The following is a 15,573-nucleotide window of genomic DNA, read 5'->3' as shown; positions in this document are numbered from 1 at the left end:
CTGGGCAGTCTTAGAAATTTATTTCCCTTTTCTACTAACTTCTTTTCACTTGTTATGAAAGAATCACATAAACATTATGCTTCTTTTTTTAATGTCATATGTTATGTAGGATTTGTGCACTGTGAGTAAGATGTCACATTCAGCTAAGTCTATGAGAGATTTTGTATATATTGCAGCTACATCTTCAGCATTATATTTTTGTACATATTGAATGTTTTCTATCCTTTTTATGTTGGGGGAAAAGCAATTACTTTTGTTAATAAAAATACAACTTTTTAAAGACCACAATTTATTTTTGAGCAGTATAGTAGAAACAATGAAATTTTATTTTTACACATTCCAATAAAAATCCTTAAATTATTTGTGGGAAATCAACACAGTTGTCACTGTAGACTGTAAGAGAGATATTGATAAAATATATTGATACAGCTAATATCTAATGAAAAATAAAAATCCTAGTTAAACATTTAAATCATATTTTGAATGGAAGTGCCATGTTACAGTACCAAACAGAAATTAATAGTTTGGTGTAGAATAATTAAAATTTTGCAAAAATAAAATAAAAACCTTGAATTATGAATAAATTATGCTGAATAGATAACATTAACTGAGACACCTAATTTTCATATTTTTTTACTAACATCAAATCTGTTTTTTGATCCAGAGGTACCATAAAACATAAACTGTAAATGTGCAGATGGACATACTTCTCTGTCATTTTCAGAAATGATCATTTTGTTCTGCTCAGTTTACATCACCTGCACCACAATCATTCTTTATAATATGAAGCATATTTGAAAAGTAAGTATGGTTTACTTATATTTAAAAACCATCTAACAAAGTTAGATGAATGCAGCACAAACTAATGATTGCTTATAAAACCACAGAAGTGATTATTTTGATTCATTAATTGTTTTGCTGTGAGAGAAATCAACTAAAATGGCATCAAGAATCGTTGCTGCCAGTAGGAGCAAAGTTGGTACTGTAATTTGATTTTTTGTGTTGAAAAGGAACAACTATAATTATTGTAACTCATCACAAGTTAGTTTTGAACTTACGTAAAGAATGGTGGTAATAGTTGGAACAAACCTAAGAAAATAAAAAGGAGTGTTTGTAAATGGAATGAGCTGAAGAACAAACTTTTTCAGTAACAGAGAGAAATATATTTCCTCCTATGGAAAAGTGATACATTGAAAGAAGCTGTCTACAATTTGCTAAATGTTTGAAGATGTGCAAATAAGATTTGTTTGCTGGTGCATATGTTCCTTCCATGTAACACAGATATTACAATAGTAGAAAAGGAAACACATCACAGCAACAACTGACTGAACTCATGGAGAACAGAGAAAAATATTTAATCAAAATTTTTTGAGTGACACCTAAGACTTTTAAAGATTTTTAATAATTTAAATAAACTGTTTATCAAACAGAGTGTTAGCAATAAAAAGTCTCAAGCAGGAGCTGCATGTTCAGTTTTATGTATATATCAATGTAAAATGTGCAGTGACATAAAAACAATTATTTCCTAGAAATGCAGAAAATTCCCAGAGCTGTTTCTTACAGCAGAATACCCCCACCATATCTACCCCTCCTCCGAAGGCAATAAGTTAAAAAGTCTACATAGAACAACATTATGTTCCTTGTACAGTTCATACCTTCTATATGTCATACGCAAAAATACCTCAGGAGTCACTCTGATGAGCACAATACTAACTGAAAGGGTAGCAACACCTTCATTAATACCTAGAAGTGCTTCTCAATGGAAGTTATTCTTAAATACCAATAATACTTTGGGAATAGCCTGGTAAATAAAATTTACAGTCTTAAAGTAAGATTCCACACAAGCCGATAAAGGATTCAGAAATCAATGTGACCACTAGTAAAGGCATTTTCAGGACTAATCAAGGTTCAGAATCACATTCAAAATTCATTACTGCTAGACTACTGTGAGAAACAGTGAAAAAATCAGCCAATTACTGGTCTTATATATTAATACAGATTATTCTGATAAACCAATAAATACTAACATCAATGGGTAAAAATAAAGGTAGCTGCTATTTTCCATACCACAACGTTGCTACTATATCAAATTACAATCAGATAGTACAGTAGTCTCACTTGTATGAATGACAATATATGCTGGGACTATGGGAAATGAGAAGGCTGACCAACTGGCAAAGAATGCTGCATAACCTCTAATGTTATTGCTAGAAACTTTGTTCTCACATTTTATAAATTTTACAAGTCTCATAATTCTCAGAATTCATAAAACTGCTTCTTACCTCACACTAGTTTCAATTGCGATTGTATGTTATTCCACTAAACCAGTTAGATAGAGCTGATGTGTAATGCAAAATGCTCATGTACCATCTAAAATAAATGGTTTAAAGAAACATTTCCATTGGCAACTTTCTGACCATTCTTCCTATACCTCCATGCCATCAGCAACATTTCTTGCACATGTCTTAGTGGGAAAGGCCTGAAGACAACGAGGAACTAGAGAACACCACTTTCAATTAGTTCAATTCCTAGATGGAGAAGTTCTATGCAGAAGGGTTAAAAAACTTCGTGCCACATTACAAAAAGTGCTTGCAAATGAATGGCAATTATTTGTAAAAGTGAATTAGGTTTACTGGGTACTATAACCTACAACAAAAACTTCCTATAATGAGTATATACTTCTTTATGGTCAAATGGATCTTACTTTTTCAATATGCCTCATATTATCAAGAGGAGTGTTCTTACTGCAAGACTAAGACTCTGCTCCCTCTCCAGTGTTATTGTGTTAATGAACTGGAAGCTTGTGTATTTAAAAGCTTATTCAGTTACTGATTATTGTTAATTTGTGGATGTATATATGCACAACAAAAACATTATTAACACTCCAAATTTTTAAAGTTCAAACTGGTTGTGGTTTGTCAAGCTGGTAAGGAAAACTTTTTCTGGAGTAGCAGGAGGATCTGAAAAACACAACGCATTTATTTTTCAACATACTGAAGCAGCAGCTTTCTTGAAAGCATAGTTTAAGGTTTCAGTACCTAGAAATTACAAAAACCTGATTATCATTATATTTTATATCCTGTAGAGTTAAGGCACACAAACCATGCAAACTTGTTTCATCACATTTCATAAAAAAAAAATACAGTTGACCCTTTCATAGCAAGCATAATTCATTCCAGAATCTTACACATAGACTAAAACACTCATTAAGCAAAAAAAATTATCCCATATCAATTAATGTAAAATATTATCAAGTGTACCATGCAGAAAAAGTACTAAAAGTTTTACATTATTCATGCTATTTATTCAGAGGAAATTACACATACTGGTATTGTATTATGTACTTTATTAATCATAATACATAACTAAATCTTTTTTATTAGGAACCTATCTATAGTCATTTGTTTCTCCTAATGCTTCAACACCTAGCAAAACTGCAACACAGTGCGCTCATCAAATAAATTTGTAGCACGCTTAGCCACTGCTTCATTGGAGTGATGATTTTAAATGTGCAGTGTAACCAATTCCCATGCTTTCAGCATTTCTCTTATTGAGCCAGAAGATTGCTGCCTTGCTATTCCCACCTCCTTCTCCTTCTCTGAAGAACTCCTCTCCACAACTTCCTGCTCATAAACACATTGCAACTTCATAAGCTCTTCAGTGGTCATATCTTGGCAGCGATCCTCCACAAGCTCATCATATCATTTTCATCCACTTCTAATCCCATGCTCCTGGCCAAAGACACAATCTCATTGACAACAGGCTCCATAGGTAATGACTCAAATGCCTCAGAGTCACACCTGACAACCCGTTCCAGCCAAAGTTTCTTCCAAGCAGAAGTAAGAGTTCTCTTGGTAGGCTGGAGTAATGGAGTGGTGTTGGGAGACAGAAATTTGATCATGATGAATTGAAATTCTTCAAGGAGCTGGTCTTGTAGGCCTGGGGAATTGGTGGGAGTGTTGTCCATAATGAGCAAGACATGGACTGGCAGATTAATCTCAAGCAAATACTATTTCACTGAAGAACTAAACAGTATTTTCACCCAATTATGAAAAAGATCATGTTTCACCCAATCCTTGTTGTTGGATCTCCACATCACATTTAACCTGCTCTTCTGGACCTTACACTTCTTGAAGGCTCGTGGAGTTTCTGAATGATAAACAAACAGCAGTTTAACTTTCAAATCGCCACTTGCATTGACACTGAACAGCAGTGTGAGACAGTCTTTCTTTCACCTGTGACTTGGCAATGCATTCTTCTCTGCTGTTATAAAGGTACACTTCAGCACCTTTTTCCAGAATAGACCCACCTCGTCACAATTAAAGACCTATTAAAGACCCTCAGAATCTACAAACATATTGAAGTTGTTGATGAAGTTCCCTCTGTCTTTCTGTCAGATCTGGCCACTTTACCGTGCCTCACAATGCTGTGGATGCCAGTTCTTCTCTTAAACTTCTTGTACCACCCATGACTTCCCTTAAACACATCTTTGGCTGTTTATGATCCTGGTTTCTTTTTAACTAGATCGTCAAAAATCATTCTCGACTTATCAAAAACGGTGTTCTTATTCATAGCGTCAAATTGAAAAATTGATTTTTATTTACCTATATACGGAGCTACCTTTTGATGTTCTCTAGAATACAAAATTCTTGTTTAGGTACTCTTTTACTCCCTTTGAAGCATCTATCTCCATAATTTTGTCCTTGTTCTGGAGGATAGAGCAAATAGTTTCTGTAGACCGATTGTGTGTGCATGCTGAATCAGCAATGCTCACACCACATTTGTGTTTTTAAATTATTTTATGTTTCATTTCTAGTGCATTTCCTTCAGATATAGTACTCTTGTTGTGGTTTTATCTTTGGGGACACTTCTATTAAGGTCATTAAAATCTGCACCAAAAAAAAAGAAATACTCTGTGAACACAAGTTTAGAAATATGTGTAATCATGAGGTGTACTAACATGGGAGTGAAAAAGTTCTAAACCCAGACAGCAGTATGTACTGAAGACATTGGTCATATGCTGCTGCCAACAATGGAAGGTGTTCATATTATTGAATTTTTCGCCCGTGCACACGAATGGCTGGTGATATTCAAAACTGTTTTCACTTGTTATGAAACATCACTCATTTAAGTGAAGCATCTTTTAAAATTTGTGTTGCACATTATACGAATTGCATGTTATTGGAGGTGCTCATTATGTGAGGTTTCAATGTAATAACACATTTTTATATGTTACTGATGTATGAAAATCATGAAGGGCTAAGTTACTTACTCATGTCAAACCATTTTGCAGAGTACCCAGAATCTTGTCTAGCTGCCAGTACTGCTTCCCGTATTGCAAATAAAGCACTAATACTCATGCAGAAGGGTGGTTCACCAGTTGCTATAAATTAAATAAAAGTAAGTAAGATATTCATTTTAAATTAACAGTAACTCTTTGAACGTAAACTGACCTTTTGAACGAAGAACTCCGACAGGATTAGGAGCATTTTTCCTCAGCTCTATTCTGAAGTCAATAGGGATATCTTTGGCTCCAGGAGGTTTGTAGTTCTTAGAACAAACAAAATTGTGCTATTAATAACACTCAGAATATATTTTTCCCATAAATGACACAAAAAGATAATTATTTTACAGTTGGAAATAAAAACTGAAAAATTGACAATAGCTATCTGAGCAGTTTTTCAAATATTCACATATGTCATTACAACTATTGAAATGTCAGATATGTTCTAAATGCAACCTATTTTCTAGCTTTCCTGCCTATAAATTGAAGCCTGCTGTTTATTTTACCCACAATTCAGCTTTACAGAAGTCTAGAAATGCTGAATCCATTCTTTTGCAGGCATTTAGAACATTTACAAAATAGGTTGAATTTAGAACATTTGTAAATTCAGTATTCAAATGCTACTGGGATGTGTTATATCTGTTCCATCAAGTTAACAATGAACATCGAGGGAATACAAAGAAAGGCAGAAGAAATAGTCTCAGAAGTACTTGACTGTCAAGATATATTAACAGAAATACTTAAACGTCATAACTGGGGAACACTCAAGGAGAGACTCAATGTATATCATGAAAAATTGATTAGAGATCCAAGAAACAATTTTGGAGTAGATATTACAAACATTTTTCAGCCTCAAATGTGTCAGCCTTGCAGGGATCATGAAGATGAAATTAGACTAATCACAGTTTGTGTACAAGTGTACCAAGCAATCATCATAAAGACACTCCATCTGTGGATCAACAATAAAAAAGTATTATCTGCAATGATTCACAATGAGTATATGTAGATGTGATTTCTGCAGTAAACATAATTCCTTGAAACTTCCTGACAGATTAAAACTGTGTGCCGGACCGAGACTCGAACTCAAGACCTCTGCCTTTCATGGTCAAGTGCTTTATCAACTGAACTATCCATGACCCATCCTCACAATTTTACTTCCACCAGTACCTTACCTCCTACCTTCCAAACTTCACAGAAGTTCTGTGAACTTAGCAGGACTAGCACTACTGGAAGAAAGGATACTGTGGAGACATGGCTTAGCCACACACTGGGGCTGCAGACTGAAAATTTCATTCTGGTAATATAATCCCCCCATGTGTCAGATATCTGCCTTCTGTGAGCAAGTACTGTGACTTGCAGTAACCAGTCTGTCTCACTGAATGAATAACAGATTTATATTACCAGATAATTCTCCCTAATGTCCACAAACTCTAAAAAAATGAGAATGAATGCAGTGAAAACTTCAGATTCATCCAAGTACCAAGGCAGTTACTGAGATGGAATACATACTGTGTTGGTTATATGAGGTAAACCTGAATACTCTACTAGAACACAGAAGGGTAATGTGCTAGCACTTGGACTACTAAAGAATGCCTCATTGACTGACTCATAGTTTATGTTAGAGTTACAAACAAGACTTCTGCTGTAGTGGACATTTAAAAATGTGATCAGATATTGCTTTCATGCATTGATTACAGTAAGACTACACCTTGTTGAAGCTATTATTGTAATTTATCATTTGTTTCTCTTTTGATCTTTCCATATATTATTTGATTGATATCCTCGAAATAAATATTTCAGCATTCACACTGGATTCCATGGAGCAGATAATTTTGTTTGAGGTAGGTCATTACATTTTATAAATTATTGATACAAATTTGAGTGATACAGGACAGTATTTCAAAGTATTTTGTGAAGACACAGATAAACCTGACATATTATGGTCAATTTTGGTCACTGTTGAATAGAGATACAAATTTCTTTTCATATAATAATGAGAAAGAAGGAAAATTTGATTTAATTTCTTGCTATGTTACTGCTTTGGTTGCATAGCAGTTCACTAAATAAAATAAAATTTTATGATAAAAGCACTCTACATTAAGAATTTGAAACATACCCAGGTTCTGTTTGTCAATGCCTTCCCAGTATTATCATCATAAACCATGAATTCCTTTAACCAGTAGCCAAGACCCATCACAAAGGCTCCTTCTACTTGGCCTACATCAATCTCTGGGCTGAGGCTCTCTCCAGCATCTTCCAGTATATCTACACGTAGTATCTGAAACATTTCTATTATAGTCCCTTTCCTCTCTACTTGAGAATTTGTATATTGAGCATTTATGACTATTATTTTTGTTTTACATAGAAGGTATACAAAACAAGTATCAGTAATTTTACAGATTCGTTCTTGACATCAAAACATTACAAAACAATCACATGACCATGGGTCCGGAAATCCTTTGTTAAGGAGGTATGAAAGGAATTCCCTGTATCGACTTCTGGGTATCCAATTTACCTAAGATGTGCATTTTACTCACTTTGTTAATTATATTTGCCCATAGCATGTTTTTGTTATGTATGATGGTTGTTTGTTCTTTTTTATAGTAAGTTCCATCACAACATTTCACAATGATGTAGAATAATCAGTGTCTGAAATGATGTATATTCACAACTTATGCAGCCTAGTTGATGGAAATGCAGGCAAACCACATCAACTTTTTATGCAGAAAGTTATGCTTGGAGGCAGTTACCATCTGCAAGTGTATTTGTATAACGCCACAAACACTTGTGAGAGTGGCTCATTTGAGAAGAGTTTCAGGTGGTGGGTAACCATTCATTGTACAAATGCCCAAGTTCAAAGAATGGGTTATTTGTACTGCAGCTGAAACTCTATCAACTAGCACAAGGGGAATTGCAAATAGGGAAAGTGTTACTCACATGACAATCTGGAACATTCTACAAGAACATATTTGGTAACTGTATCACTTTCAGTAAGTGCAAGGATTAAATGAGGCAGACTTTCAGCCAAGAATAACTTTTTATCAATGCATGTTGTAGCAGTGTGCTGTGTTTCTTCATTGCTTAGCATGTACCTTATCCACTAATGAGTCTGGCTTTTCACTTGATGGGATCTTTAAATCTTAAATAACTTTTGAAATTTATGTGTTGCCAGGAGCTTTCATGAGAGAAATGTAACTGATGGAGAATTCTGTATATGTTTGGAATAGTCAATGGAATATAAAGCAAGATATAACTTTGATTCACTCAATGAAGAATATGTATTTGAAAGCTACTGCATAGAATTAGAGCAAAATACTGTAATTACATCTGTATATGGAATTTGAGGTGCAGAAATAATCAAAATGTTTTTGTAAAAGTAGCAGTGCATATTACAGGAACTTAAGAAACGCCAAGAAATGCATCATAATAGCTGCTGATTTCAACATGTATTTAGGTCATGAAACCAACAGCTCAACAAAATTCAATGACATAATTTAAAAATTGGGTTTCAGTGCTAATATTAGTGATTTTACCTAACAATCAAGAACTCAGCAACATGTACACATAAAACTTCAACCAAGTATACTAATAATGAGGCTAAAAACTTTTGTTTGGATATAAAACATTCTGGAAACTGTTATCTGTTTATGAAATTACCTAAAATCATAAAACCTTGTTCAAAAAAATATACACCAAATGACAGTTGAGCAAAAAGGATACATACTTACTCCATTACACAGGGATAAAAAAAAATTCTGTGGCATAAGTATATGGAGTCTATTTAGATCACATGATGGTGAAGCACTTAGCCTATAACTTATTTTGTTTGAATAGGCTTTGGTTCTCATGATAAACTCTTCTGTAAAAAATACACATTTTTTACTAATCTACCATCATCAATGAGTCTGTTTCAAAGTAATGTAACTGTAGTATTATGATCTCTGACTCAATATGGCTAAGTGATGTGACAAGAACAGAGCCAAGACACCACCTTGGTGAATGCTGCTTTTGTGCTCTGAATGTAAAAGGTATGAATCAATACAAAAAGTGCTCTTTGGCCTACCCAAATGTACAATCCGCTAATCCACCAATCTTGCATACTGGCGTTTACTTCCTTACCAGACAGTTACTGTGATGTCAAAATGTTAGATGGAGTAAAAGCAATAGTGCATGTGAATTCGAAGAATGCACTCCTATACTGCAGGGCTTTCCTCAGGGTGAGCTAAATGACTTGATTTGAGTTTTAATATTATCTAAGAAATAAGCTGAGCTTCTTGCATCAAGACTAAAAGAAACACATTGCCTTCAGCCTGTCATATCATTAAACTAGAGAGAATGACTTCTTCCATATTTTAGTGAGACAAATGATATTGTATATTGTAGTGTTATTTCTGGGCTTTTAAATGTAATGGTTCTTCCAGCATACCTGGCAGCTGAAAATGAACCTGACAGTAGGAAATGATAACATCATTTATGAGCAACTGGTCAGCAGAGGAAAAAATTATTCTTCTGCCACTAAATACTAAACTTTCACTTATAAAACACTCTGTTCAAGTTTTAGATAGGAAAGGCGATTGCTTCAAATATATACATCAATCATTTCCGGGTCTCAGTATAGGAATGTTAAAAGCAGGAACTTTTGATCGACCACAAATCTGCACTCTTATAAACAATTATATTTCCACAAACCATAAGATTAAAGTTGAATTGGAAGCATGGACAACCTTTGTATCAGTTGTTAAAAATTTTTTGAGGAGTCACAGAACTGAAGAAATATCTGAAATAGCAGACAAAATGCTCTAGAATTTCCAAAAACTAGGAGTTAACATGAGTGTCAAATTACATTCTTTGCACAGACAGTCAGATAAATTTCCTGACAACTTGGGCAATTACAGCAAAGGATAAAGGTAATGGTTCAACCAGGGCATAAAGATTATAGAGGGAAGATATGAAGGCCATTTGAATTGCCATATGATGGCAGACCACTGCTGGAACTTGCAGAGGGACTGTCTGTACAAAAAACACTGAAGAAAATCCCATACAGAACATTTTTCTTACTTCTCATTTATACGTTTTTGTTGTTATGATTAATTTCATTATTCTTTGTACCATTTGTAGCACTTTCTTCATTTGAAATCATCTAATAACTTTAAAATCAATGTTTTAAAAAATATTCTCCTCTTTTTTTACAATTTATTTCCAGTATAAGTGGATTGCCTTTATCTCAAAAAGTAGAGTCAATTAACAAAAAATCAGTATTTTTGCATCCAGAAGGGCAAAATTACCTGAAATTGATTAGTAAATCCCATGCCACATTATCAGCATTACCCTGTGTTGTAGATTAAATAAGATGCAGTCAACTGTGGAACATAGTTTTCAAGTTCTAAAAATGTTTCTTAATTCCTGGGAAACTTTCTGCACATTTTAATGAAACTTTCTCTCTTACCATTTATCATAAAGTAGATTACTGAAGTAACAAAACATCTATGGTTAGACAAAGACAGCTACACAGGAAATTAAAACATAAAAGTAATCCTATCTTTGTTACCCATACAAAAAAACACAAAAATTTTGTAAAAAAATTGTAAAGGCAGCAAAACAATTGGTGTGCTTAGATTTATTTTGCCAAGTGTGAACAAATCGAAGCCACTGTGCCTAGTGATCAAACTGAAAGAGGCACTATAGCTAGAGTATCAAATTAGAGGCCAAAACTATTGTAAATCCTCCTCAAATACTGGAACTGTTCTATTAGTTTTTTCTAAATGTAAACAAATTGACATTAATGCAGATAATAACACAGATAAGACCAATTTCTTTGGCACTGGACAATTTCAAAGCTAACCATTGAGCATATTCAGCAACACTACAACAAAAGATATAGAAAATATGATGCTGCAGTGTGATGGGATACCATCGAAAGAGTTAGAACCAGTCTCTAAAATAATGGCATAGCCACTAATCACAATATCAAATGAATCCTTTGAAGGAGGTTATGTTTAAAATCCTCTCTGTGGCAAGTTCTGTAGTTGTGGTCAAAATGGAAAGAGTGTACTGAAATGAAACTATACGGTTCCAGAGACCTTTACAAGTCTTAAACATCTTTGATTTATATGTATGCAGACTGAAGCAGTAAATGAAAGTTTCTACCAAGGCTGAGGTTCAAACTTGGGTCTCCTACTCACTAGGCAGTCAGAGTTACGGAGGAATACTAAGTGGGCAGAGGTTTGGAATGGGTCTTTGTATTGAGGAGGGAGGCATACTAGGGTGTGTTCTGAAATTTCATTAATAATGATCAGAAAGAAACTAAATTTCCAGTCAAAATTTCGTGACAGCAATTATGTCAGATAATCAGCAATAATGTACAATAAAATGCCTTGGAAAGATCACAAAAAATATCAAATGTTGATATTTTATTATTTATGGCTTGTACTACTTGGTGGGTGAATGTAAAGTGTGATTCTCAGTGGAACAGTCCTTCTGGATCCATGCTGTGATGTACCAAGTAAATTATACTGTTGATTACATTACTTTTTCAAATGTTTTGGAAAAGATATCTGTAATGAAACTGAATGATAATTACATAAATCTTTCTTGTAACCTTTCTTATAAGTAGGTTTAACAATTGTGTGGTCTACTCCACCTCAAAAAATTCCCATATCAGTAATGCATTGGATATATTCATACCAGCTGATGACGTGTGTCAGTAGTCTGACACGCCACAGCAGCAGCTGACTCAAGGCAAACACAAGGTAAAATGTTTATGTTATTTTGAGGAAAACAAACCTAAGATAAAATGTTTATGTTATCAAGTGTTATTTAAAGTCTTTTGTAATGGAGTGGAAAAAAAGTAGAAGTCACTTTTATTGAGGATAGAGAGCAAGGACTAGGAGTTAATTATGGAAAGGTTTTGGTAGTTAAAAGTGAAATTGGTGACAACATAGAGGCATGCAGAGATAGCCTGTGCAGTTGTTATAAGCACTATGTCTTGGATGGCACAGTGGTTAATGCCTAGTAAGCAGGAGACTCTCAATTCATATCCTGGTCATGGGCACATTTTCATTTGTTGCTACTGATTCTACACAAAGTCTCAATGCAACTGACATTAATAGTTCCATATTTGTAATGCATGGGCTATTTTTTGTAGATATGTGCAGAACTTTTTTTCTCTCAGGTAAAAGTTTAAGCAATACATAGAAGCAATCGATTTTAAGAGGTAAGTTTCCTTATTCATTTATTACTTTCATTTGTTGAAGCTCTATGTTGACAGTTCTAAGGCAAACATAAGCCCTATGTCAGTTAACTTCATTAAATTTAGTATTCATACTGTTATACTAACCTGGTGCTGTCCTGTTAGGATATCAACTTCCACTTCTGCCACAGTTACTCCATAAATGTAGTACCGTTTTAGGGCATCTGTGATCCCAGCATACCTGTCAGTCAGATTCCATTTCAATACATTATTAGAATTAACATACATGGGTGTCATGTTAGTCTAAACCAAGAACACTGTAACTTTATTACAGCTCAAACACATGAGAGACAAAGTACATACAACAGACAACACACAAGTAGCCTGCAAGGCCCTGATCTCCAGCCTATAAGTCATTAGCTCCAACAGGGGGTGCAGCTAGCAGGCTGCACACACAACTGCTGTCACACAGGCTAAGTGGCCTCTAGTAGCCAAATCGATCGCAAGTTATGAAGAAGTGCACACACAAACTTGGTACTTGGTAGTTACAGCACATGACATGAAACACATTTTGTCATGTTAGAACAAATACAAAGTAAAAATTTTAAAAAATGTGTCTTTAAATGGGAAATTAAAGGAAATATCTGAGTAATTGGGAATGTTTTTGGACCAAGTGGAAAAGGTGTTCATAAGTGGGGATCAGGGAAATGTAATGTGGAGAAAGAGAGTTGGTAAATGGTTTCTTCTAGATCTCATCCAACAACACATGTCCTCAAACAAGGGTTCTGGCTGACTTTTCAAATTAATTCTGACTGTGTCTTTCCTGGAAACTGTTTCCTTCGTATACCAAATTTCAATTTCATTGTAAAACTCTAACTAGTTTTGATTTGCTCTCAGCAACCCATATAAATATTTAATAATACTGTATGGAGCAATATGTAAACTAAGATGAAAGCAACCACTCATCTATAGCAAACTGATGTGTGCTGCTTAGGTACAGTTACAGAAAACAATTTACTAACTTTTGAGTTCTGGCTACTGTTTTAGCAGAAAAAACACATGAAAATACTTGTTCTATATTTTGTTTCCTTACAATATGAGAAAATTAATAATGTGTATGAACAATACAAACTTGTCAGATACATACATCATAAATGATGAACAGAGATTGACATTTGCTAAAAATGCTGCAGCAATAAGTTCCTGCCAAGAGGGGTCTTTGAGTTTTTCTTTCACAGGAGCCAAACGCCTTGAAAGTTCCTCACAAGCACGCAGTGTAGCCTGTAACAAAGGTTTTCAGTATATAGTTCTAATAAATGACAAAATATCAAATTACTTAAGAATTTAAAAGATGTGTTCACTCACATATACACAAGATTCACTTGCAATGCTTCCACCAGTGACCATGTTGTTAGGAGATGTCAAAATGTTGCTAGGCTTTACACTCACAAACTCTAGTGGCACTCCAAGAGCATGGGCACAAACCTGAGCAACCTATAACAAAAACAAATGTATTACAAATTTAAAAAAGGGAAAGAAGTGAACTGCTGCTGCTTGATGTTAACAGTAAATTTTCAAGGGAAGACAACAACTTATTAGTACTAAATCTCCATTGGGTGCTTTCTGAAGGTCACACAGAAACTATTCCCCCACTTTTTGTCCTCAGGAGATGACTATGTTGCAGATATAAAACGTTTCTTATGGAATCTTTTAACTTTCCTGAATGTACATTCAAAATTTCCATTTCATCTGACAGCTTAGTCGCAAAAATATTTCAAAATGGCATCTCCAAATGTTGCAAATTGCAAGCTATATGTAACCTTTGGATTTCTCAGTTTGATAAAAGAAACTGAGGGGAATATTCATAAATGGCTGTGTAACGTTGATGAAACATCTGCAGTGAAAAGGAGTACATTTGTTCATTGGAAACACATAGTGAGGCCACCGTAATGTGATTCAATGGAGCTCCACAAATTGCAACCTGCAGTGAGAGACCACATATGGTAGTCACACCTAACATACTGCAGTTTGCTCATGGTCTAATTCATGGAGATTAATTCATTGTAACTTAGTAGTTGGAACTGCTGCTATCAGTCACCAAAGGATCTGTGGATGCAATAGTACACTCTCGTGGATACTGAAAAGTGTGTATGTTGAACATTAATAAAACCAACAAACTGCAGTGATGGATTCCTGACTGGGAATGGAGGAAAAAATGTCCTACGAACATGTATTCAGAAATGCATCATTGCCACAGTAGATGGTGCTGATGAATGAAAATTCCTCTGACTACAAGCCGCTTGTTCCTTGTCTGTTGCAGGCTGTGTGAGTGATGCAGCTAACTATAAGCAGTAGAATGGTCTGGTATTCATGTTGGGAACAAGCCAAAATGGTGTTTGTGTATGGCCAAGCAGATGCAAATGGTTCAGATGCAGCATGGCTATACCAAAATAAGTATTTTCATGTACACAACCACATCACACAATATTTCAAGCCCTTTTTGTGTGTCTGTGTCATGATGTTGACAGGCCACTTGCCTGAAGCTTGTACTAGAGTATGTCGCAATATCCTGCAGAAGCTGGTCTTCCAAATGTAGTATATGCACAGTGTGCTGCCTCCCTGCACATTCATCTACCTGAGTGCACCCATGATCACACAAGTGTCCAAAAATGGACTGAAGTATTTTGTGACATAGTTGGTGTCTGTGAGGTTACATGTTTTGGTGCTGCCTCCCAAAAGTTTACATCTGCTTGGCAGTACAATAACACCATCACAGGTTCTTCCTGACACAAATACCACACCATTCTGTTGCCTACAGTATGCTGCCTCACTCACAAAGCCTGCAACACACAAGGAACACAAGACATGTGGCTAGAGAAACTTTCATTCATCAGCGCCATCAACTGTGGTACTAATGAAGCATTTCTGAATACATGTTCAAAGGAACTTTTTTCCTCCGTTTCCAGTCAGGAATCTGTCCCTGCATTTTGTCAGTTTCATTACTGTTCACCCTGCATAAAGTGTGTGCAAGGTGGATTCCATGTTATATTATGGTGGAACAAAAATCTCATAGAAAAACATTTGGTCTGCATTTTTGTGT

At 34.9% G+C, this 15,573-nt stretch overlaps 1 protein-coding gene across 1 annotated transcript in view; it reads right to left on the bottom strand.

Moving 5' to 3' along the window:
* Positions 1 to 272: 272 nt before the first annotated feature.
* LOC126284382 (uncharacterized) overlaps positions 273 to 15,573 on the bottom strand; it is a 329,783-nt gene continuing 314,482 nt past the window's right edge. Inside the window, exons 22-28 of the mRNA XM_049983265.1 lie at positions 13,839 to 13,967; positions 13,621 to 13,754; positions 12,621 to 12,714; positions 7,401 to 7,562; positions 5,454 to 5,550; positions 5,273 to 5,383; positions 273 to 2,960 (exon numbers count right to left, since the gene is read on the bottom strand). Coding sequence (XP_049839222.1) covers positions 2,893 to 2,960; positions 5,273 to 5,383; positions 5,454 to 5,550; positions 7,401 to 7,562; positions 12,621 to 12,714; positions 13,621 to 13,754; positions 13,839 to 13,967 — 795 coding nt within the window. The 3' untranslated portion in view covers positions 273 to 2,892. The remainder of the gene's footprint in view (positions 2,961 to 5,272; positions 5,384 to 5,453; positions 5,551 to 7,400; positions 7,563 to 12,620; positions 12,715 to 13,620; positions 13,755 to 13,838; positions 13,968 to 15,573) is intronic.

Source organism: Schistocerca gregaria, chromosome 8 (genome assembly GCF_023897955.1).
Source record: "Schistocerca gregaria isolate iqSchGreg1 chromosome 8, iqSchGreg1.2, whole genome shotgun sequence".
In the NCBI taxonomy this organism is placed as follows: Eukaryota; Metazoa; Arthropoda; class Insecta; order Orthoptera; family Acrididae; genus Schistocerca; species Schistocerca gregaria.
This window is presented reverse-complemented; position numbering and strand designations above follow the sequence as displayed.